Source organism: Astatotilapia calliptera, chromosome 18, assembly GCF_900246225.1.
Source record: "Astatotilapia calliptera chromosome 18, fAstCal1.2, whole genome shotgun sequence".
NCBI lineage: Eukaryota > Metazoa > Chordata > Actinopteri > Cichliformes > Cichlidae > Astatotilapia > Astatotilapia calliptera.
In genome coordinates this window covers 10,285,038-10,308,605 of record NC_039319.1, presented here as the reverse complement: position 1 = coordinate 10,308,605, position 23,568 = coordinate 10,285,038, and the positions used below count along the sequence as shown (strand labels likewise).

General features: G+C 42.2%; 1 protein-coding gene across 1 annotated transcript; it reads left to right on the top strand.

The window, feature by feature from the left end:
* Positions 1 to 251: 251 nt before the first annotated feature.
* acss2l (acyl-CoA synthetase short chain family member 2 like) lies at positions 252 to 18,727 on the top strand. Its single transcript, XM_026150144.1, has 18 exons — positions 252 to 533; positions 686 to 881; positions 2,423 to 2,514; positions 2,674 to 2,777; positions 4,819 to 4,891; positions 5,521 to 5,596; positions 6,498 to 6,582; positions 6,878 to 7,015; positions 7,578 to 7,748; positions 7,843 to 7,976; positions 14,175 to 14,307; positions 15,147 to 15,203; positions 15,481 to 15,561; positions 15,945 to 16,053; positions 16,206 to 16,274; positions 16,429 to 16,605; positions 18,424 to 18,498; positions 18,581 to 18,727. The coding sequence occupies exons 1-18, from the start codon at positions 410 to 412 to the stop codon at positions 18,706 to 18,708; spliced, it is 2,022 nt and encodes a 673-aa protein (XP_026005929.1). The 5' UTR covers positions 252 to 409; the 3' UTR covers positions 18,709 to 18,727.
* Positions 18,728 to 23,568: the final 4,841 nt, after the last annotated feature.

The window sequence follows — 23,568 nt, the reverse complement described above, 5'->3', positions numbered from 1 at the left end:
CTTTTCACCAACATCACCCATCAGCCTCCTCCCTTCAAAAAATGTTTGCCTGAATCCGCAGCATTTATCCTGCTGGGGGTAGACGCCTCCTTGTCCTCCTCCACCACCCACTTGCTTAGAAACATAATGTGATCAGCAGGCCAGGGATGGCTCATCCAATGAAAAAGTGGGAGTGCTGCACTCCATGAGCTGATTGGCTGCCCTGACTCTAAGCAGACTGAGCCAGAGCCTGCAGATCAGGGATTAGGGGTGGGTCTTTCTGCATGCTGAATTGTGTTGGTTCAGTACAGGCCTTGTAGTGTTCTTACCTCACCCAGGAGGATTCAGACAGACCAGCAGGGACTCAGATTATACCATTTTCTGACTCACTCTCCAATGATATAGGCCTGTCTGCATCTGTACTTCCAAAATGGTTGTTCCTGAGTCTCAGGACAAAATGTACTACCCTCTTAATGACCTGCAGAAGGATGCTCATGTGCCTGACTTTAACTCATATCTGGCATTGTACCAAAAGTCTCTGGAGAATCCAGAAGGTAGGTCAAACTTGTCTGTATTTTTAGTGCAGCGCTTGCAGCGCTTCCTTGCCATTCATATCTCTTTGAGCCTGTCTGCATACAGTATCTCTTTGTGCTAATCTGCCTTATCTGCATCCCATAACACTGATAAAAGGTATCGTCTGTTTTAGCTTTCTGGAAAGAGGTTGCTGATGAGTTCTTCTGGAAGAAGCCTGCAACAGCACCGATGCTGCAATACAACTTCGATGTGACGAAAGGGAGCGTTTATGTGAAATACATGGAGGGAGCCAAAACCAACATGTGCTATAATGTCTTGGACAGACATGTGAGGGAGGGGAGCCTTGGTGAAAAGGTTGCCTATTACTGGTAAGCACCAGCATGCCCCCAGAGGAAATAATAGCTATGATGGGAAATGCTGCCTGGAGTTATGCTAAGTATTCCAGTCAAAAACAACTGCTGTGTCCCCTGTGCTGACCCCAGAACACCAAAACAAACCACAGGCAGCGCACATCACTACAGCAGTGCTTCTTCTTCCTGTCAGAAGCAGAAGATAAAAATTTACAGATTTTATACACTATCTGTCCAACAATTTCTTATTGTTTTATAATGCAAAAATCTATTTCTATTTGATTAATCAACTACAAAAAGTCTAACTAGAGCAACTAACTTCACTTGATAGACGAATGTACACACATTACATTTTTAAACTTATTCTAGCTTTAAATTTTAAGTCATTTAAATGATTTGAACCTGCAGTTGCGTGCTGATGACCCCACGTCCTTGTCATATTACAATAAAGCCTCTACTTTATGATGTTTTACTATTATATTATGACAGTTATTATTTGCTCTGTCAGCTGTTTAAGCTTAGCAAGCAGGAAGGTTGTTCTGCACGCTCAGCAATGTAAGGGTTCAGTGGAACTTGGCATACTGGAAATCACCTGTAGGAGAGCATTAATGCTATTTACACTCAAACAAAGCACTTGTATGATATACCTGCTCACGTGTTTGCCGTGACTATTTTAGTACACTCTGTAAGGAAACTATAACTATCAGCTGTGGTGACAAGTTATCAATTTCCACATGGTTTGTTTTGAGCAACAGTTGATCACTCATGTGACTTTAGCTCACGCTTTGTCCAAGTATAATTTGAACAACTGTCTAAACTGGTAGAAGAATGCAAAAATTTATTTTATTTTTTTTTAAATAGAACAGCAAAAATGCTGCAAAGAGTGCCATTTCAACAAAAATCTGGGGCCGTGAAAGAAGTTTAAGTGACAAATCAAAAATAAACACATATGAAAAGTAATCTGCTTCTATAGTATTTGTATAGATTGGTATAGATTAAATATGGGAAATTTTGATTATCTCATATTTTGGCAAGTGGAGTCATATAAATGTTGGAATTAAAGAGGTCTCATGATCGACCCCTGCGGAACGCCATGTCTGAATTTGGTTTGCTCTGCTGTACATTTTCCCAAAAATAAATAAAGACTTTGACAACATATATGCAGGCTATTTCACATAGAGCTGAGTTACAACATTTGCTATCACATCTTGAAGTCATTTCTCAGTTGCAGAATTTCATCTGTGCAGTCATTTATTTCATCATTCCCATTTGGCTTGGTACCATGCTTTCTGCTGCCCCTTCAAGTGTGCCAAATTGTTTTCCAAATAACTATCCTGACAAACATCCAAGCCTAATATAGACTTAGCAAAAACAGGAACAGGTTATCTCTACTGTGAACTCAAAGAACTCACCGGACAACACTGTTGGGGAAAGTGGGAAAGTACTTTTGTGTGCAATTGTTTACCAAAACAGACGAAGAGACCTCTGTAGAATCACAGACAGGTTTTGTAATACATTTATACATTTGAAAGTTTCTCTCTTGTGTGCTGTCTTATCAGGGAGGGAAACTCACCTGATCATCAAATGGCCATCACCTACAGCCAGCTGCTGAGCCATGTCTGCCGCTGTGCTAACGTGCTGAAGCAAATGGGTGAGAACCTGAGCTTATGGTCATGTCCACGATTAGTCCATAATTATTTAGTCCATGATTATAATACATAAGTATAGCTTTACAGATTTTGCTGACAAACTTAGTTTCAGAGATAGAGTGGCAGTAACTTGTGTTATATGTATATATATTTTTATTAAGGTGTGAAAAAGGGAGACAGAGTGTCTATCTACCTACCGATGATCCCAGAGCTTGTGTACACAATGCTGGCCTGTGCCAGGATAGGTGCTGTTCACTCTATTGTGGTAAGTACTATTATGACTATGCACCATATGCAACAATTTTACAAAACTGAAAAGTCTTTTTTTCCTGTCCAGCATTCTCTAATATCATATGTGCCATCTGCATGGTGCATTTTTGCAGACTGTCAGAAAGTAGGCTGCTGGTTCTTGCTGCTCTGATTTCCACAAGAAAACATTGTCTGAACCCGAGCTGTTGCTTCTGTTAGTGCAGACTGCCCTGCTCCAGTAGTTTATCAGCTGTCTTCTACATGAACACAGCACCAGCAGCACCTGCACTTAGTATATAGGTCAGACAGTTGCTGGCTGTTTCCAGTTTGAGAAGGCACTAGAGTCACTGCAATTCTGCAAGCAAGCCAACACTCTTTTAGATATTTAACCTTGCTCTTCCATGCAAAGGTTAGTAGCTCTGCTTAAAATAACTCTAGAATGTGACTCCAAAGTGGGCGCTTTTTATAACTCGCAAAGGCTGGCAGAGTTAGATATAAGTGACCTTGTCTTTGCTTAGTCATTGTTGTATATCGTCCAACTCTCAGTTTTGATCTGATTAATTTACTTTCGACAGGAACAACACTTGGCATGGCAACATAACAATCTTTGGGACAGCGCCAGCCTTTTAGATTATCCCGTGACTGCTAATATTAATCATGAATGAGCAAAAAGGATTGGTCCATGGAAACTTGCAGGAGAGCCAATGCCAATCATGCAGTGACATTTTGCTGAGTCCAGAATCGTTAGTGACCTGATTCATAATGCTTCATCAACACTGAAACTTTATGCTCTGTGGACCATTAACCTTGTCCAGATATCCAGACCTCCTGTCTGGATTCTATGTGAATGACAGTCATAGAAAGGAGCAGTTAATGTCTGTCTGCTTTGTTATGTAAAATTCAACAAGGTTTCTAAATCTGTAAATGATGATGAGAAGGAGCAGCATGCTCCATCACGGTGTAATATCAGAGACATAACAGCTTAGTTTAGGATTTTAGAAGGCTCCACACTTCTTACAACTTCCAGCCTTTAAAAAAAAAAGGAATATGTTGGCTCAGTACTCAGCAACATCTGCTAGTCTGGCTCAAGGGTTCTGACTCAGTTTTAAATTTGTAAATGATGTTTCCTAATAATTATGATTTATTTCTCATGTTAGTTAAAATAACTTACACACACTAAATAAAAAGCATTTAAAGCTGCTATATTGAAACAAGTTGCAAAAAAAACTCTCTCAGCAGCCATCCTTTGCTACCTAGTCAGTCCCAAACAGGCAACATACACAGTTATTGAGTAGCTGATAGGCATTAAAGTGGAGAATTTGGCAGATCAAGAGCCAGTTATTTCCCTCAAGATCTGGTATAGCTGAAACACGATGCTACAGTCAGTGTGAATGAATTGCTACAAACACAGCTCCAAATATACATTAAATGTTGCTCTATGTTGGTTGGATGATTTTGTGTAAAAACCTTATTTACACCTGCCGCAAGTGCCTTAAAATGTAGTTATTTAGCCAGTTCTTCATTAAGATTATCAAAACAACTTTATTTGGAGGTAAAACCAGGAATTCTTCTTCGTTTGGTCTCCATTTAGGGGTTGCCAAAGTGGATCATCTGCCTCCATGTTTTCTCTCACTACACCCATGGCCCTCTTCTTTGATCTTCCTCTTTTCTTAATGCCTGGTAGCTTCATCTTCAGCATCCTTTTTATTCAATATATCCTCTATCCCTCATGTGTTTTTGTCAATGCTGCCATCTTCTTTTACTCTGTAACAACTCATCCCATCTCCATCCTGCCTGCACTCTTTTCTTCACCTCCATCGTGCTTCGGATGATCCGATTCAAAGCAGCCCAGGTATATAAACTCATCCAGCTTTACTGCATCTACTCCTGGCTTCTTCACCTCCTCCTCTCCAGTTGCTCTTTCACCTGGTCCCTATTCTCACTAGAGAAAAAAAACAAGAATTCAAAAGTGCTTTCTTTAAAAAAATCGTGCAAATGCTCCTGAAATGATTGTTTCTGTTATCTAACGTCCTCTGTTTTTCTCTTTGCTTGTTCAGTTTGCAGGTTTCTCCTGTGAGTCTCTGTGTGAAAGGATTGTGGATGCCCAGAGTAGTGTACTGGTGACAGCAGGTAGGTCTTCAGGCAGCCAAGTGTTTGTCCTGTCCCTGCGTTTCCCAAGGTGTGGCAGAAGGATAAACTGTACATTTTATCCATTTGCACACATCAGATTACGATGTAGCTGACTAGTAAGCACTGTTACCACTCTGCAAGACAATCTTAAGTTTACGTCTTTGCAGGGCCTTTCTGTTTGAGTTTTCTCTGTGAGCTCTGATGTGTCAAACAGAACATGTTAGGTTAATGCTGCCCAAGTTAATCCAAGATATTCCTGCAAAAGAAGCTCTTGATGTTAAGAGTTTCACTATCTGGTTATATGAAGATATACAAAGGAACAAACATAGCTTTGTTTTTCGTTTTAAAAGTAGGACTCAGCACAAAATTAAAAATGATCAAAAACAAAAACCACCAATCTCTATTCTAAACACTGATTAACTGTGCTTGATGTGTACATTGTTCTTTTGTGGTCCTCACTCATTCAGTAGCTCCTAATGTGTCTGTTTAAAACATGTGTGCCAAATGGCAGCACCACAATGAGATGTTTTGTTTTGCCAGAAGCTGCAAAGATGATTCCCTGCTGTTTACTTTTACTTCTTCATCATAGCTCTCTGCCTCTACCTGTTCCTCCCTCTGTCTCCTGTCAGATGGTGTTTACAGAGGAGAGAAACTGATCAACCTGAAGCAGATTGCAACCGAGGCTCTGGAGAAGTGCCGGGAAAGGTAGCTCCTGCTTACAAAGCCTACACTTTCCCAGATTTCAGTAACCACCCTTATTTACACTGGCTGCAGCTGGTAATGGAAGTCAGCCCCTGGAATATGAGTCATTGCACACACAGACGCACACACACAGAGCAGTCAGCTGATATCAGAGATGTTAAAGAATAATACAGCAAGACTTTTACATTAACGAGGTTGCCGGGCAACATGGAGCACCTTTATCAGGGAGGCCCAAGCTGCTCATCTGCTATAGCAACATGACTACGAGGAATGTTAGCTGAGAAGCAAAGCATGCTGGGAAGGATTATGGGAGTATCTGGGGTACAGATGTGGTTAGAGGTAACTTTGAGGCCATATGTGAAAAAAATCATTTTATGTCAAATTTTCATACCAACCCTAACCCCTGTTATAATTACCATCAAATCACAGTATTTACTTTATTTACTTAAATTACTGTTATGGTGATACTAATACAGAGTTGAGAAACATGAGAAAAAAACATAAAGCTCAGGAACGTTTACGTGTATGTGGGTCCCCCATCTATGGATCCCCTGAAATTATATAATGTATGCTTTTTAATCTTGTGCACAAAGTATACATGCAAGATTTGTGCTGTTCACAGTGACCTAATATAGGAAAGAACTGTGTTAAGTCTACAAGGAGCAAACAGCAGTAATCACTTCCAAAAAGAAACTTTTTTTGGATAAATAACTTGTGGACACATGACAAAATATTTCATCTCATGGGACTTCAGGCGCTCGACCTACAAGAACCAAGATGTGACCCCAATCCAGTATTTGCAAATCCTTGGAAAGCAGAGCAGCATGCATGCACTCAGTATCCATTAGGCAAAGACTTTATGCTTTTACTACCTTTCACTGCTTTTCTTTTTTTTCTCTTTTAGAGGGTCAGCTAGTGTCACCAAATGCCTCGTCATCAAGCACCATGCACTGAAGACAAAAAGTGGAGGTGCATGCAACAAACTACAGGTTCGTCAGCTCGAAAAATGAACACACAGTGACAAACACATATTTGTCACATTGTAAAACGATTCTATATACATATTTATGTCTTTATTTGAATAACTACAAGGGGAAAAATATATTTCAGAACCAAAAAAATGGTTCTGTCATATTTTTCCAAATATTTAGCCTTTAGCTCTTCAGGGCATTCTAAATTAGAGTTGAAATTGGCATGTTGCACTCCTGCTGGTGTGCTTGGCAAGCAGCTGTAATGATCCGGTTTATGAGTTTGATTTGTTCCCTCCTGTTGTGGTGCATTCAGACCCCCTGGGACTCACAGTGTGATGTTTGGTGGGATGAGGCCATGAGGGACTCCTCTGAGGAGTGTGAGCCCGAGTGGCTGGATGCAGAGGACCCGCTCTTTATCCTCTACACCAGCGGCTCCACCGGCAAACCCAAGGTGAGGCAGACGTTCACATGCAGGCGAGTTTTTTTCCACAAATACAGCAAGAGGCATGAGGGAAATCTTATCATTTACACAAATCGCAGCATCTATTTATTACAATGATAAGCCTATAATGACTTTAACCGGGCCAGCGTTTACATAATCTGCCATGAAATAGTGAGAATTAATGGTTTTCTGTTGCTGAGAGGCACAAATGTAATCCTTGAAAGTTATCTGCAAGCTCCACTGTTGTATTTGTGTATTCTATTTGTGTGTGTGCGTGTGTGCGTTGTTATAGAAAACACAGAATTTATGGATTTTTCTTTTACACAGACATGTTTCTTTCACTCAAGACATAAACTTTAACTTTAAAATGTTATGGTTTACCTTATGGGCACTTGTTTTTTATTCCAAACAGGAATTCGCTTTCCCACTATGAGAGCGTGTAAACAGAACTTGACTAATATGCACACAGAAACACACCTCCATACACATCTTCTCTGCCAGCATTAACAGATCCCTTATTTTTGCTGTCTTCTGTCTCCTTGTTGACCTATTTTTTGCTCACTTGAAACAGGGTGTTCTCCACACTGTTGCTGGATATCTGCTCTACACGTCGATGACCTTCAAGTACGTTTTTGATCATCACCACGATGATGTGTACTGGTGTACAGCCGACATTGGCTGGATCACCGGACACTCCTACATCACCTATGGTCCACTTGCAAACGGTGCTACGAGCGTCCTAGTGAGTCAAATCAGCAAGGTGTCACATGTATAGAACATTAAACAAAAAAGGGAAAACCAAACCTCCGTGTGCATGTGTCTGCATGTTTTTGCAGTTTGAAGGTATCCCTGTTCACCCCCATGTTGGCCGGTTCTGGGAAGTAATTGAGAAGTACAAAGTGACCAAGTTTTATACAGCTCCTACAGCCATCCGCCTGCTGATGAAGTATGGACGAGAGCCACTACAGAAGTATGTGGACACATCATCTGCTGCAATAAATAAATAATTACAAACAGCATTAGCGCCAAGATATTTTGGCTTTAAGGTCGCAGTTTTACTGGGGAAGTGGTGCAGTTGATGTGGTGCCTCTCTTGATTTGGAAAGACCTCCGTCAACTTGTTCACTTCTTATATAACAATTTGGTTAGTGTGTTTTCAGATTTAGAGCTATGACCTGTCGTGTTATTCAATTATACGCGGGTCCACTGTACGATTCATAACCACACTTTATTTTCCTGTTCTTGCTCTGCCCCCACATAACATAACATTCTCTACAGAAACACACCGGTCTCGCCCTCTAGCTGCCATCAGCCTAACTACACTGACCGGCTGCATTAACATCTACTGTACAATGCAATTACACCACATCTCCCCTTTCTAGAATCAATGGGTAGACTACCATTGACTCACCAGACCTTAGAGGGTTATTCTGCCTCTGTGGCTGGAAGGTCTGGTCCTGCGCTTACCTGTAAGGAATACTATATAATGAAAATCTTAACTCTAATTAACCCGTTAAGTAACACAAATTCTTACATGCTAACTTGTCACACCCCCTGCATTTCCCAACTTCTGAACATGCATATTTGAAAATGACAACCTTTTAGCTTTTACACTTTTACCCATATTGTGCAAACAATACTACGAAAGAGGGGTATTCTTGTATAAAACAGTCCTTTCCATCTTATCCGTTATAAGTCCAATCTGGTTGGTCTCACAACCACTCTTCCGGATCTGGTTCTGGGTGTAGATGGAAGCTCTGGAGAAACTGTCTCTGGCATGTCCGTGGAGCACTGCTCCCCGGCTTCTGCAGATTCTGGCTCCCCATTATTGCTCTCAGTTTGGTCTGGAGAGTGTTTCATGGGAACAAGATGCCGACGATTCCGCCTAATTGTCCCACGAGGTCCCTCCACGAGATATGATCGTGGTGTGGAGTGGCTGCCAATAACGGTGCCGCTGGCTCTCTGGTCTGTTATCCACACTTCTTGGCCTGGAGTGAGCCTGTTGAGGCTGCGTGCGCGATGACGGAGGTTATATGACTGTGCCTCTTTAGTCCTCCTCTCCTTTTCCCTCCGGGTGACAACCACACTATCAGGAAGTGCGGGGTCTAGCAGAGATGGCAGTATTGGCACTGTGGTGCGAAGCCGTCTCCCCATCAAGAGTTGGGCTGGACTATAGCCATTCTGCAGTGGGGTGGCTCTGTAAGCGAGCAGAGCCAAGTGTGGATCAACAGCTTTCCGCAATAGATTCTTGACAGTCTTAACTGCTCGTTCGGCTTCGCCATTGCTTTGGGGATATTTCGGGCTGCTTGTAATGTGACAGAAGCCATACACTTTTGCAAATGTCTCAAAAGCTGCCCCTGAAAACTGTGGCCCATTATCTGTTACCAGCTGCTCGGGGATCCCATGTCGTGCAAAAATCACTTTGAGATGATGGATCGCGTCCTCTGACCTTGAAGGTGTGAGAGGGGCAATCTCAACAAATCTTGAGGCATAATCCACGACAAGAAGGTAGGTTTTCCCTCTCAGCATAAACAGATCGGCTCCTAGCTTTTGCCACGGCCGCCCCGGATACTGTGATGGCATCAGCGGTTCTGTGTGGTTTTCTCTCACTTGGCAACATGTCCGACAGTTAAGGACAAGCTCATTTATCTGCTGGCTTAGCCCTGGCCACCAAACCGACTGTCGTGCTCGCTGTCTGCACTTAACCACTCCCTGGTGACCTTCGTGCAGTCTGGTGAGCACATCAATTCTCATAGTTGCAGGTATAACCAACCTGTCCCCTTTGATTAGCAGACCATCATGTACGGTGAGGAACGCCCGTTCTGCCCAGTACAGTCTTAGCGCTGGTTCGCTGTTGAAATGTGTGGGCCATCCTTCCTCACACAGCTGCATCACGCGAGCACATACGCTGTCCCTCTCCAGCTCTTCTCTCAGCTGCTCCAAGAAATTGTTGCTAGCTGGCAGATTGTCCATCAACATGTCCACGTAAATATTTGTGCTCTCCAACAACTCCTTGTCTTGAAGTGTTTCTTTTGCTTTCACTGGAGATCGTGAGAGCGTGTCAGCTGTCCACAGGTGTTTGCCTGGTACATGCGAAATCGAGTAGGAATATCGCATGAGGCGCATCCTAAAGTGTTGAATTCTGGGAGGGAGCGCATCCAGAGTTTGTGCCCCCAGCAGACTTAGCAGCGGCTTATGGTCTGTCTCCATTTGAAAGTGTTTGCCAATAAGAAAGTTGCGGAACCGCTCACAAGCCCAGGTCAGACCTAAAGCCTCCTTTTCAACCTGAGCGTATCTCTGTTCTGTTGCAGTGAGGGAGCGTGACGCGTAGGCAACGGGTCTCCACTCCTCATCCCATCTTTGAAGCAACACACCCCCTAAGCCATACGATGATGCGTCCGCTGACACCTTGCAGTCACGGCTTGGGTCATACATGGCCAACACTGGCGGTGATGTGAGCGCATCTTTCAGGTTCTGAAATGCTCTAGCCTGGTCAATGTCCCATCTCCAGCAGTTTTTCTTAGACAGTAAGTCTCTTAGAGGTTTGTCCTTCTCTGCGAGCTGTGGGATAAACTTTCCAAGCTGGTTAACCATTCCCAGAAAGCTCCTTAACTCACTCACACTTTGTGGCTCCTTCATCTCCCTCACAGCCTGGGTCTTGCTTGGGTCAGGGCTGATACCGCTGGCTGAGAGAACATGCCCTAAAAACGTCACCTGCTGTTTCGCGATGTCGCACTTGTTAATGTTCAGGGTGATGCCAGCTTTTTGGATCCTGCCCAGCACAGCGTGTAGGCGAGAGTCATGCTCTTCCTGCGTTCTGCCCCAGACCAGCACGTCGTCCATGTGGCAAACCACCCCTTCCATACCATCTGTGACCTCTGTGACCATCCTGTTCTGGAAATGCTCCGGTGCTGAAGCAATCCCGAAGGGCAGTCTCTTGAAGTAATAACGCCCAAACGATGTGATGAAAGTGGTGTATTTGGCTGAGTTTTCCGTCAGAGGTATCTGCCAAAACCCCATGTTAGCGTCCAGCTTGCTGAATATGCTGGCACCAGCCAATCTGCCCAATGTTTCCTCCACCGATGGCAGTATGTACTTCTCTCGACACACAGACTCATTGAGGTGTGTAAGGTCGACACATATGCGTACATCTTCTGTCTTCTTCGGTACCACCACCATGCCTGAGCACCAATCAGTTGGCTCCTCAATCCTGCTGATCACCCCTAGTTCTTCCATACGGGCCAGCTCCTGCTTAACTTTGTCCATCAGAGGCAACGGGATTCTCCGTGGCGTCTTCAAGGAAAAAGGTTGAGCTCCAGGTTTCAGTTTGATGTCGTACGGCTGACGTACTTCACCGAGACCACTGCACAGCTTTGGGTAGCACTTTTTAAGCGTCTCTATAGTTATGCTCTCCAGACGAGCCACAAGCTCCAGCTTGCTAATAGCAGGTCTCCCCAGCAAAGCAGTGTGCAGGTGTCTGATGACAAAGACATCCTCAAGTATTTCTTTGTCTCCCTTCCTCAGTGCAAGCTCACTGACACCAACGACATCCAAACGACTCCTCCCGGGACCCAGCAGAGCCTTGGTTGATTTGTGGAGACTGGGGGGGTGGTTGTGTCTGTAGAGCTCCCTAAACACCTTAAGGGGTAGGACTGTCACATCGGCTCCTGTATCAATTTTAAATGACACGTTTTTGTTGTTTATGCTTAAGTCGACAGTCCACGGCTCACCCTCACACTTAACACTGCCCAGGAACAAACCATGTTCATCCTCTTCAACCTCATGCACTGTTTTTGGTGCCCTGCATACACGCCTGTAATGTCCTTTCTTTCCACATGCATGGCATTTCACTTCATTCGCTGGACAATCCTGCTTTGAATGGGATGGAGCGCCACCACATTTCTGACAGGTTGGCCCTTTTCTGCCATCTTCTCGGAATCCACGTGTTTTAGCTTGACGACTATCAGTCTGGAGCAGTTTGGTTCTAACAGGCTTACGACTGATTTTATGCACTCTATCTACTGACTTAGCATCGCTAGCCTCACCTCTAGAGTCACCTCGCAAGGAGGATTGTTGTCGCTTTACCTCTTCACTTTGCCTCGCCATGTTGATAGCCCTCTGCAAAGTCAAATCTGGGTCAAGCTGCATGCGTTCTGACAGCCGTTTGTCCGTGAGACCGACAACGAGCCTATCCCGTATCAGCTCATCATGTAGCACTCCATAGTTGCAATGTTCTGCTAGCGCATACAGTGCTGTCACAAAAGCATCCACTGTCTCATTGTCTCCCTGTCGGCGCATATTGAATTTGGCGCGCTCATAGATCACATTTTTCTTCACAATGAAAAAAGCCTGGAAACCATCACGTACCCCCTCGTACGTTGTCCTTTGCTCCGCTGTTAAACTCAGACCGCGAAGCACATCGTCCGCCTCATCTCCCATGCAGTAAATCAACGTGTTGACTTGGTTTTCCTCCGAGCTGACGTTCAAATTACTGGCGAGACGGAATCTCTCGAACCTCCGTATCCATTTGGACCACTCCTGCGGTTTTGAAAAGTCGAAGGATTCCGGTGGCTGGATGCTGAATGTCGCGCTCGGCCCCGCCGGTGCTCTCTGTGCAGTCTCATCCGCCATATTCTCCCCTCGTTATCCCGCGAGCTCCGCCAGACACAGGTTCGTTCAGTCGAGGTTATATGGATCAGTACAGGACTTCTGACACCATGTCGTGTTATTCAATTATACGCGGGTCCACTGTACGATTCATAACCACACTTTATTTTCCTGTTCTTGCTCTGCCCCCACATAACATAACATTCTCTACAGAAACACACCGGTCTCGCCCTCTAGCTGCCATCAGCCTAACTACACTGACCGGCTGCATTAACATCTACTGTACAATGCAATTACACCACATGACCCAATATGGGAACAATTGAAACCTCTTCTTATAAACTACAGGATAAAAACAGAAGACACTGAGTGTTTAAATAGATTTTTCTTTCTCTGAACAAAGAGACAAACAACAAACAAATGGTTTATTTTAACGAAATATTTTAACTAAGCAAATCTAACTTGAGTAGTATGACAAAAACTTTAAGGGCTTTAATCTGACTATTGATAGATTGTCATATTTGTACTAAGTTAAAGCTAAGTTTAACATCTTAGCCAAGTACTTATTGTAAGCATTGGCAACAAAAGACCTCTTTCAGATTATTAATTTATCATATTATTAATATTAACTATGTGATACTTTCAGCTGCTGCCTTGTCACAAAGAGTTCCCACAATAGGTACCACCACATTTAATTTGGCAATTTTATTCCTGATGCCCACAAGTGGAATCCCACTAGCGACCTTTTGCTTGCTAAGCTAATGCCTTAACTACTACTCTATTAGCCAAGCATTAGTATGAGCACATTTTTAATATTTACTAAGTAGTGATAAAATAAAGGCTTAATTTATTTTGTTTAGTGAGAGTTAACATATGTACTAATATTTGAAATCGTGTTTGTTAATATACTATGTTTACATTAATAAGGATTAATGTCTATGCTAGCTTTGCAGCCAGTTAGCATAGCTTAGGAGTTGCTTTCAGTCTTTGTGTGAAGCTAAGCTAACCTTCTAGTTACTGGAGCTGCATATTTGAGTATAGAAGGGAGGGTCAATCCTCTCATCTAGCTCTCAGCACTAATAAGAATATTTTTCAAAATTAATAATTAATCGGAACACAGTGTTGGCACAGTAGCGACAAAAAGAAATATTCCAAATCACTAATTACAAGTTTGGTAGAACTGTAGATAGAAAATATTTAGCATAATTAAATAATAGTCTATTTGTCAAGAGAATTTAAAATAATCTTACTTAGACAAACATTCTCAACAATACATGCAAAAAATGAGTCATTATAGACAATTATGAAAAATTAAAATTATCAGCTATGAAAGCTTAAAAATGCAAAGTCTCACCGAAGTCAGATTTTAATTCACTATTTAAACAGAGCACAGTATCAACATTATGGTAAGGCTAAAACAACATAGAGCACTGAAGTTGTAGTTTGAAGGTGAGATTGTTTCCTTCTTTGTTGTCAGTAAGGAAGTTTAGACTTTGAACTACAAAGAGCATGATAAATACCACTCAATGACGTGATCTAAGGGAAATCTTTTGATTTGTCAGGTATGACCTCTCCAGCCTTAGAATTCTGGGTACTGTGGGTGAACCCATCAACCCAGAGGCGTGGCAGTGGTACTATGAAGTGGTTGGTCAAAGCAGATGTCCCATCGTTGATACCTTCTGGCAAACAGAAACGGTAAGAAACAAGAAACTGACTACAGAGGTGTTATTAGGAAGTCGTACTCAGGCGTATCGCTTCAGAAGAACTGCAGGGTCTGAAACAACTTTTGTATGATGAGCTGGGATAGCTCTTCTCAGGATGTGTAGGTGTTTAGATTCTAAGATGATGCTAGGTATGCGTCAATAGGGATAAAACGATAAAAATATATAGTACCTCAATGCGGGATTTTCCCAAACCAGTCACATATTCTTCCTGTTAAATGGGATTTTTTCCTTTCCACTGTCGCCAAGTGCTTACTTGTAGCAGATCATTTGAATGTTGGGGTTTTCCTTTATATCACAGTAAGGTCTTTACGTTACAATATAAAGCACCTTGAGGTGACTGCTGTTGTGGTTTGCTGCTATATAAATAAAATTGAATAAAATATTTGGAAACGAACATGGAAGAGAAGAGAAAAACACTGCTCCCACAATATTTAAATACAACAGTTAAACTACACTATATAAAGTCTTGTAGTAGTAGAAGAATTAAAGGTATTAATAATTTTAATTGAATTGTAGTGAGCATATGCTAAAACCTTTAAAATGCCCAATAGGAAAGTAGTCCTTTTGATAATCAATGACATTTTAAAAAAAGCCATGACTGGGATTGTTTTTTTTTGCTTGCTTTCTTTTTCATAGGTGGGCAACAGGCATCCCAGCCCACCCATAGATACACCACTGATTGATTATATTCTTGATTGATTGATTGATTGGTAATTTATTTCAACATGTGAACAATATACAAGGCATATCAAATGTTTTGCTTTATTACCTCTTTGTTGCTGTGATATTTTATGTTTGTTTTCTCCTTAGGGAGGTCATGTCTTGACTCCTCTACCTGCTGCTACACCGCTGAAACCAGGCTCTGCTGTAAGTGATAACAGTTCTTCCACGCTGACATTTCTAAATCTAAAACATACCTGCATGTGAGGACTGTCATTAGTTCAAGTCGTGCTGGTATGCAAGGGTTTTTCCCTGTGCGCATGAAAATGGCGAGCATGATTTAACAAAAGCAGGGCAGGAAATGCAGCCTGGTTCTCCTTATTATGATCCAGATAATGATCTGGAAGAAACGCTGCAGCTGCAGGGGAGTTATTAAATGAAACAAAACAGTTATCTCACATTAAATCCAAAACTCATATTTCAGACTTTCCCTTTCTTTGGGGTGGAGCCGACCATCCTCAACGAGCACGGAGAGGAGCTGGAAGGTGAAGCTGAGGGTTATCTGGTAAGTTTCAATTCAACACAGCCTCATTTCTCTCTGTCACAGTGATCGTATCGAGCAACAACGAATACATGTGTGGTAAAGAGGAGAGGAGAGGAAGACGAAAACGATGTTTCACTGTTAATGTTGGCCAATGAACCAGCAGCATGTTTATTATCTGAATGTAATCAAATACTTTTAGATTTTTTACATTTACATTTACATTCTTCACCTTCTTATGCTTTCTGGAAGTATTTTTCCTGGATGTGACGTTTATTTTATTTAAAAATAGTTTAAATAATTATATAAAAAATTAGAAGAAGTGTATTTTTTTGTCGTTGAACTCTTCAGTGTATGGATGCAAATAAAATTTCAAAATAGCAATGGCAGTAACACCTCTCTTTCAGGTATTTAGGAGGCCGTGGCCTGGAATAATGCGCACTGTGTTCAAGAACCATGAGCGCTTCGAAAATACCTACTTCAAGAAATTCCCAGGCTTTTATGTGACTGGAGATGGTGAGATCCAAGAATCAGCCCTAGCTGGCTATCACTCCCAGGCTGAAGATTACTCAGGATAGAGTTTTAGTTCTCAACATGAACAATTTCTCACTAAAGCACCAAAGTGAACCACGAGACCCCATATAAAGTTTTGTTTTGTCCTCTCTCAGGCTGCAGGCGAGATAAGGACGGCTATTACTGGATCACAGGGAGAATAGACGACATGCTGAATGTGTCAGGTACGGTGCTGTCCCTCAGAACTTATTTTAAGGCTGTTATCTAATTGACATAAATAACTTTAAATATTCTCAGCACATTTTTATTTATTAGCCTCTCCAGGAAATTGTGCTATTCATCTCTGCAATGGCCTTGCATATCTTTTCCCCCCCTCAGGCCACCTGATGAGCACAGCGGAGGTTGAGGCGGCCTTGACGGAGCACGCGGCTGTGGCGGAGGCTGCGGTGGTGAGTCGACCTCACAAGGTGAAGGGAGAGTCCCTCTACTGCTTTGTCACCCTCAAAGACAGCAGGGAGTTCAGTCACACGCTGGTGGATGAGCTCAAGAGACTGGGTGAGACCTTTGATTAGGGTTAAAGTCCACTAAAATTCATGCGTCTTTGTGTATCAGTGGTCTCTTGTTTTGCATTTGATCTAAAATAAAATGTTAAATTAAATACAAATACAACTTCTGCTGGATTCAGTCCTGTGAAAAACTAAGCAGTAACTGTGCAGTAACTTGGCATAATTGTTTTTTGTAAGACTTTATCAATCTCTCGTACCTTTGGGAAGAACCCTGGCCCACTCTTCTTTACAGCGTTGTGTCAGTTCATTGAGGTTTGGATAGGTTTGTTGCCCTCTTATGGTCCCGCCACAGCCTTTCAATCAGGTTTAAGTCTGGACTTTGACCCGATATTTGCACCTTGATTCTTCTCTTTTTCAGCCACTCTGTTGTGGATTTGCTGGTGTGCTTGGACAATTTTAGCCAAGTGTTCAGCTTTTGGACAGATGGCCTGATATACAAAAAGAGTTCTTGGTGGATAAAGAAACTGCAAGGTGCCCAGGTCCTGTGACTGCAAAACCAGCCCAGATCATCTCCACTTGACAGTTCGTGCGAAGTGTTCGTGCTGTGTTTTTTTTGTTTCCCAATGTGGGGTTTGTACACTTTGGACAAACATCTCCACTTTGGTTTCATTTGTCCAAAGAACATTTGTTAAGATGCAACTTTCCTAACATAAGCTGTTCTTTCATGTTCTTTTTGATAGAAGAGGCTTTCTCCCGCTATTCCTCTTAACCAAAGGTATACCTATTCAGTCTTTTTCTAACTGTACAGTCAGAACATTCAACATTTGACATATTAATCGAGGCCTGGACTCTCTGACATGCAGCTCTTTGGTTTTTTTTGCTAGCCTTGGGGTGAATTTGTTTTATTGAGGTGGTCAATCAGATGGTAATTAAATGCTACTTACCCACTTAATTGCTATGGAAGCAGTAAGGATGTACTCAGTTTTTTGCAGGACTGAAAATTAATACAGCTTAAGAAAACTTGCCCAGTTGTGGGAAAAAAGACATTGTCTGGTCTAATTCTTCTTCTTATTTTTACTTCTTTATCAAGAAAGACCAACAGTAAGGGATACACTTTTGTCAAAAGGTTAAAGTGTCTTTATTATAGTATCTAAATCACTCAGGACATCGAAGTCAACTACATGCTGTAAAATTTCATATTTTTCAAGCATGTTCCATATGTTCTTGAAAAATTAATAACAGTTAAAACAAACTGAAAAACTAAAAAAATACCCTTTGAGGGTATAATACATGGGTTTTCATATAAGTTTCCCCAACTTTTTTATGCTTCCTGTTTCTGCACCAACAGAACATCGTACTTTAATACTTTTATTATTTGGCTTTGGAATAGCCAAATATGAAAGTTCATTTACAGCCAACTGTTTATGTTACAGGGTAAGTTATTTTATTATATGGTAAATGGCCTGTATTTTTATAGTGCTTTACTTAGTCCTATGGACCCCAAAGCACTTTACACTACATTCAGTCATCCACCCACTGATGGCAAGCTACATTGTAGCCACAGCCACCCTGGGGCGCACTGACAGAGGCGAGGCTGCCGGACACTGGCGCCACCGGGCCCTCTGACCACCACCAGTAGGCCATGGGTGAGGTGTCTTGCCCAAGGACACAACGACCGAGACTGTCGGAGCCGGGGCTCGCATCGGCTACCTTCCGATTACAAGACGAACTGCCAACTCTTGAGCCACGATCGCCCCACTTGCATGCAATTGAGAAAAAAGCTAAGGAAATGCTCCAAAATAAAAACAGCCTTTTGTTTCTTTTTTTGATTGATTTTTTTTTCCTATTTTCTACATTCTCTTCTCAGTGAGAGAAAAAATTGGCCCAATCGCTACACCAGACTTCATCCAGAATGCCCCAGCACTCCCAAAAACTCGCTCAGGTAACAGTCCAACACCTTTATAAATCGACATCATCTTCCTCTACTTGCCTCCTGTGTAACATCGTGTCCTCATCCACTTCAGGAAAGATCATGAGGCGAATCCTCAGACAGATTGCTCGCAACGACAAGGACCTCGGGGACCTCTCCACCCTGGCTGACCCCAAGGTGGTGGAGGTTCTGTTTAGCCAGAGATATGAAGCTGCAGCCTGAAGAAGAAGAAGAAGAAGACGAAGAAGACAAACTCTCTGGCTTCAAACTATGCTATTGTACAGATGAAGACAATCACAAACTGCTGCTTTTTGGGTGTGAATGATGGGAATAATAATAATGGATACTTTATTGATCCCCATGGGGAAATTACTTGTTTTTCTCTGCATTTGACCCATTCACTCAGTGAAGCAGTGGGCAGCCCACTAAGCAGGCGCCTGGGGAGCAGTGTGTAGGGACGGTACCTTGCTCAGGGGTACCTCAGGGTAGCCGTTAAGTGGATTCGAACCGCCGACCTTCCGATCATGGGGCGACCACTTTACCTACTGAGCTATCCCTGCCCCAATGGGAATGGGATCACAAAGCACAGCACAAAAATACAGCAGACATTAAAATGTTCTGATTTTTTTTTATGTATGAGAGAAAACAAAACATAATTGAAAATGTCAAATTGAATCCCAGATGTGCTTTTTAAACAGATGTATGAATGCGGTTGTGTTGATGGTTTGTGTTTGGGCCAAAATGTCACACGTACTAGTTCCTGTGAAGATGTTGAAGGATGACCTTAATCCTTATTTACGCCTTCTTTTCGACTGATGTATATTTCCAACCTGTGGTACATTTCTATGAATAAAGTGTTTAATCCAGCTGTTGTTTTTGTTCTTTGCCTTTGAGCACAGCAGCTGATCGACGCCCTCAAGTGGCAGGAATCATCCTCTGCATCGGCTGCACTGTGGGTTACTACAACATCCTTTTAACTGCCATGCGGAGGTTTTCTACCTTTTGTCGTCTAACGATGCAAGGAGTGCACACACACGCAGCTTTGATGATGTGATCTGTACGGCGGGGAGCAGCGATTATGGGAGACCAAAGGGAGGAGAGGGCTGTTTTATCTTAAGAGCAGTGGATTCTTTTGAAACTACAAGCATCTGTTGTTCTGAAAAAGACAGAAAAGGCAACTATAATCTGTTCATTAAAAAAGAGAGAGAGATTAGGCTGCAGCAGGTTTTAGCTCAAAGGGGCCGTTTAATGTTAATGGGTCGTGTAGAGTCAGTGGACACTGGCTTTGTCCCTGCGTGTCTCCTCCACGTCGCATACATGCAGGCATGTGTGAGAGCGTAGGTGGGGAGGACAAGGACAAGAAAAGAGACCCAGCTATGGGCAGTGTTACATCATCACCCCCAGCAGCAGGAGAAGTGGTTACCATGACAACCTCTTCGCCACCATCACCACCACCGCCCCACATCTTCAACTCTCTCCGGCTCACCCTCCTTTTCTTCCCCCTCGTTTGGTCCCATCAGCAGTCTGCAGATGTTTTGTAACCTGACATTTTAGAGGATTAGTAACGCAATCAAGCAATTTCAGATGTATTTTTTTATGATTTCACAAAAAAGAAAAGAAACAAAATATATCAATAATTCAAATACAGGTTTACAGGTTTACTGTACATTACACCAGTAGTTATTGAGTCCAAATTAGCTGAGTCCAACTTCTCAAAATAACCAGTCAAGTGTGTCATATTTGATAAATGAGTTTTTGTGACTTTTTGAGTTGTCTACATCGTCAGTGACCCCTCTCCCCCTCCCCCTCAAAAAAAGAATGATAAATAAATATAAATAAATTGCATGATACATTTTAAATAAATATATTACAAGATTAAATGAAATTAAAACTCGTATATGCAAATTTCTATTCCATCAGAAGATTCACTAAAGAGTCCATTTAAATAAATAATAATAATAATATTCTGTAAATTATTTCATGGTTCAGGGTTTAAAGGGTTAAGGAACGAACAGCCTGAGGATTTTACCTGGGATAAAACTATGGACGGTGATAGTACTAACCATGATTGGGCCGCACATTATAAAGGTAACGAACACGTGTTGCTTTATTAATAATAATGTGTATTATTACTAATCAATAGTGCAGCACCCAGGGAGCAGTGTGTAGAGACAGTATCTTGCTCAGGGGTACCTCACGGTAGCCGTTCAATGGATTTGAACCCCCAACCTTCCGATCATGGGGCAACCACTTTACCTACTGATCTATCCCAGCCCCTTAGACAGATAGCTGTGCATTTTAGGGGAATAAAGTGTCCTTCTTTTGAGTAAATAAAGTTGTTAAAACAGTATTAACTGCAATGCCGGTGATGCAGGATTTAGCTGTTGGAGTGATGATGGTGATTTGTAACTCGAGCTCAGAATCATACACTAACAGGGGTGTAACATGTCTCTAAATCCCTGATCTGGTTCATACTGAGATTTTTGAGTCATGGTCAACATCAGGAAAAACTCTGACTCTAATGTGACATGACTAAATATATATAATAAATATATAATATATAAAATATATAAAATAAATCAAAAATATATGCATCATTAGATTAAAAAAACATTTTAATAACAAAAAAAAAAAGATTGTGACTGCAATAAGAAAGATTACATTTTATTTAATTCTCCATGGCTTACTGAGGTCTTGTATTATTGCAGCACGCTGTTCTGTTCATAACAAGCTTAGAAAGTCTTTATGTGTATTCTTCATGTGGAAACAATTTGATTTGACCTTCACATATAAAATTCAAATATAACAATCAGGCAGAAGGTAATATCCCGTCCAGCTCTCCACAGCCTCCAAACCAGCAGCACTGAGTGACATACGCAATCTGCGCACACAAAAAACACTCTCAAACGCTGTCATTTAAAATGATTAAATTGCACAAACTGTATCTTTAAAAGGCGAGCTGTCAGTGCTGACAGAGCACTCTGACAAAGCTGTAGTCAGCGTGGCAGCAACAGGCAGAAGCCATCCAGCCTCCAAACAACAGGCAATGAATTATTAATGAGCCGCTCGTCATCCAAATGTTGTGATGTAGGATATCTGCATTGCTCCAAACACCATCTGTCTCTCCATACTAATTATGATTTCTAACCTTCAGAAGCTGTGCATTGTATTATTACACTATTGTATTATTCTTTATGCTACCCCTTCTTATATTTTACTATTATTAGCTTAAAGACACATGGTTGCATCTCTCATTTTCCTGATTACTGTGTTTTTTTTTCTTATTCTCTGGTTTACATTTTAAAAGGCTTAGATTTTTTGTGTTCTTCCATCATTTAAAAAGCACAGACTTTTTTTTCATGTTAGTTAAATTATATTTTTGCCTGTGGCACAATCCAAATAAACTCCGTCCTTTTGTGGAGAAGAGCAGGAAAACAATAAAAACAAAGAGAAAACAAGTGGAGTACTTACAGTATAAAGTAGAATGCAACAGTTTTTGCTATGTTTTCAAGAGCTGGTTTATCAGTGAGTTTATCTTTTAAATATTTTAAAGTCTCCACCTCACAACAAGGAGTGTCTTTATGGGAATGTTTGACTGTTGTTCCGATGTCAGACACTGATGTTGGACGAGAAGGCCTTCCTCACAGTCCCACCTCTAATTCATCTCAAAGGCGCTATGTTGGGTTGAGGTCAGAACTCTGTGCAGGCCAGTCAAGTTCTTCCACACCGAACACCGTGTCTTTATGGACCTTCCAGTCAAGTTGGAACAGGAAGCAACCGTTCCCAAAGTGTTCCCATAAAGTTGGGAGCATTACCTGTTGCACAGGTGGCATCCTATCACTGTAACTGTAGTTGTTTCTCAAATGTTTGTAGAAGTGACACCACCACAATGATCAATTCAAAAAGATGAAGAATAAATTCAAATTGTTTTAGCAACATCTTTTTTTTAATCTATTGCATTTGTGTGCAGCTTCTTTTTCAACATCACCTTTTGTTAAATAAAAAGAATAAATAGCAAATGTGTAGTTATTATGCATTTGTGTTTTCTTCATATATCCATTTATCCATCTTCTCCGGGTCGTAGGGGCAGCAGTCTAAGCAGAGACTCCCAGACCTCCCTCTCCACCAAGGCGTTCCCAGGCCAGATATAATCTCTGCAGCGTGTCCTGGGTCTGTCCAAGGGCCTCCTCCTGGTGGCACATGCCCGGGACACCTCATGCAGGAGTTGCCAGGAGGCATTCTTGTCAGGTTCCCGAACCACCTCCACTGCCTCCTTTCAATGTGGAGGAGCAACAGCTCTACTCTGAGCCCCTCCCGGATGGCCAAACTTCTCACCCTATCTCTTCGGAGGAAGCTCATTTCTGCCGCTTGTATCCGTGATCTTGTTCTTTCGGTCACTACCCACAGCTAGAGCGCTTAGATTGGGCGATCTTTTTCTCTTGGCCACACCAAGGTCAAGGCTGGTTCTTAGAGGCGATCTTGTGTTTAACTAAATGTGCTATATAAATAAATAAACTACACTACACTAAACTAAACTCGTGACCATAGGTGAGCATAGGGACATAGATCAACTGGTAAATTGAGAGCTTTGCTTTTACACTCAGCTCTCTCTTCACCACGACGCTCTGGTACAGCGTCTGCATCACTGCAGCCACAGCACCAATCCGACTGTCGATCTCCCTTCTCCCCTCACTCGTGAACAAGACCTGAGATACTTAAACTCTTCCACTTGGGGCAAGAACTCGTACCTGGCCCAGAGTGGGCACTCCACCCTTTTCTGTCTTCTGCCACTTGGCTAAGCCTAGAAATTCTGTCCATAAAAATTATGAACAGAAGTGGTGACAAAAGGCAGCCCTGGCGGAGCCCATCACCCACCAGGAACGAGTCCGACTTATTGCCAGCTATGCGGCCCAAGCGCTTGCAACGGTTGTATAAGGATCGAATGGCCCGTAGCATAGGCCAGACACCCCATACTCCCCCTTCTTAAAAATGGGAACCACCACCCCGGTCTGCCAATCCTGAGGTACCTCCCCTGATCTCCACGCAACATTTTCTTCATTTAATATCAGCATGAAAAGAATT

Bases quoted from the DNA above. Each gene is read 5' to 3' on its own strand.
- acss2l (XM_026150144.1), top strand. From the start codon at position 410: ATGGTTGTTCCTGAGTCTCAGGACAAAATGTACTACCCTCTTAATGAC. The intron at 6,583-6,877 runs GTTCGTCAGCTC...TGGTGCATTCAG, and splicing joins GTGCATGCAACAAACTACAG to ACCCCCTGGGACTCACAGTG. The intron at 16,275-16,428 runs GTACGGTGCTGT...TCCCCCCCTCAG, and splicing joins CGACATGCTGAATGTGTCAG to GCCACCTGATGAGCACAGCG.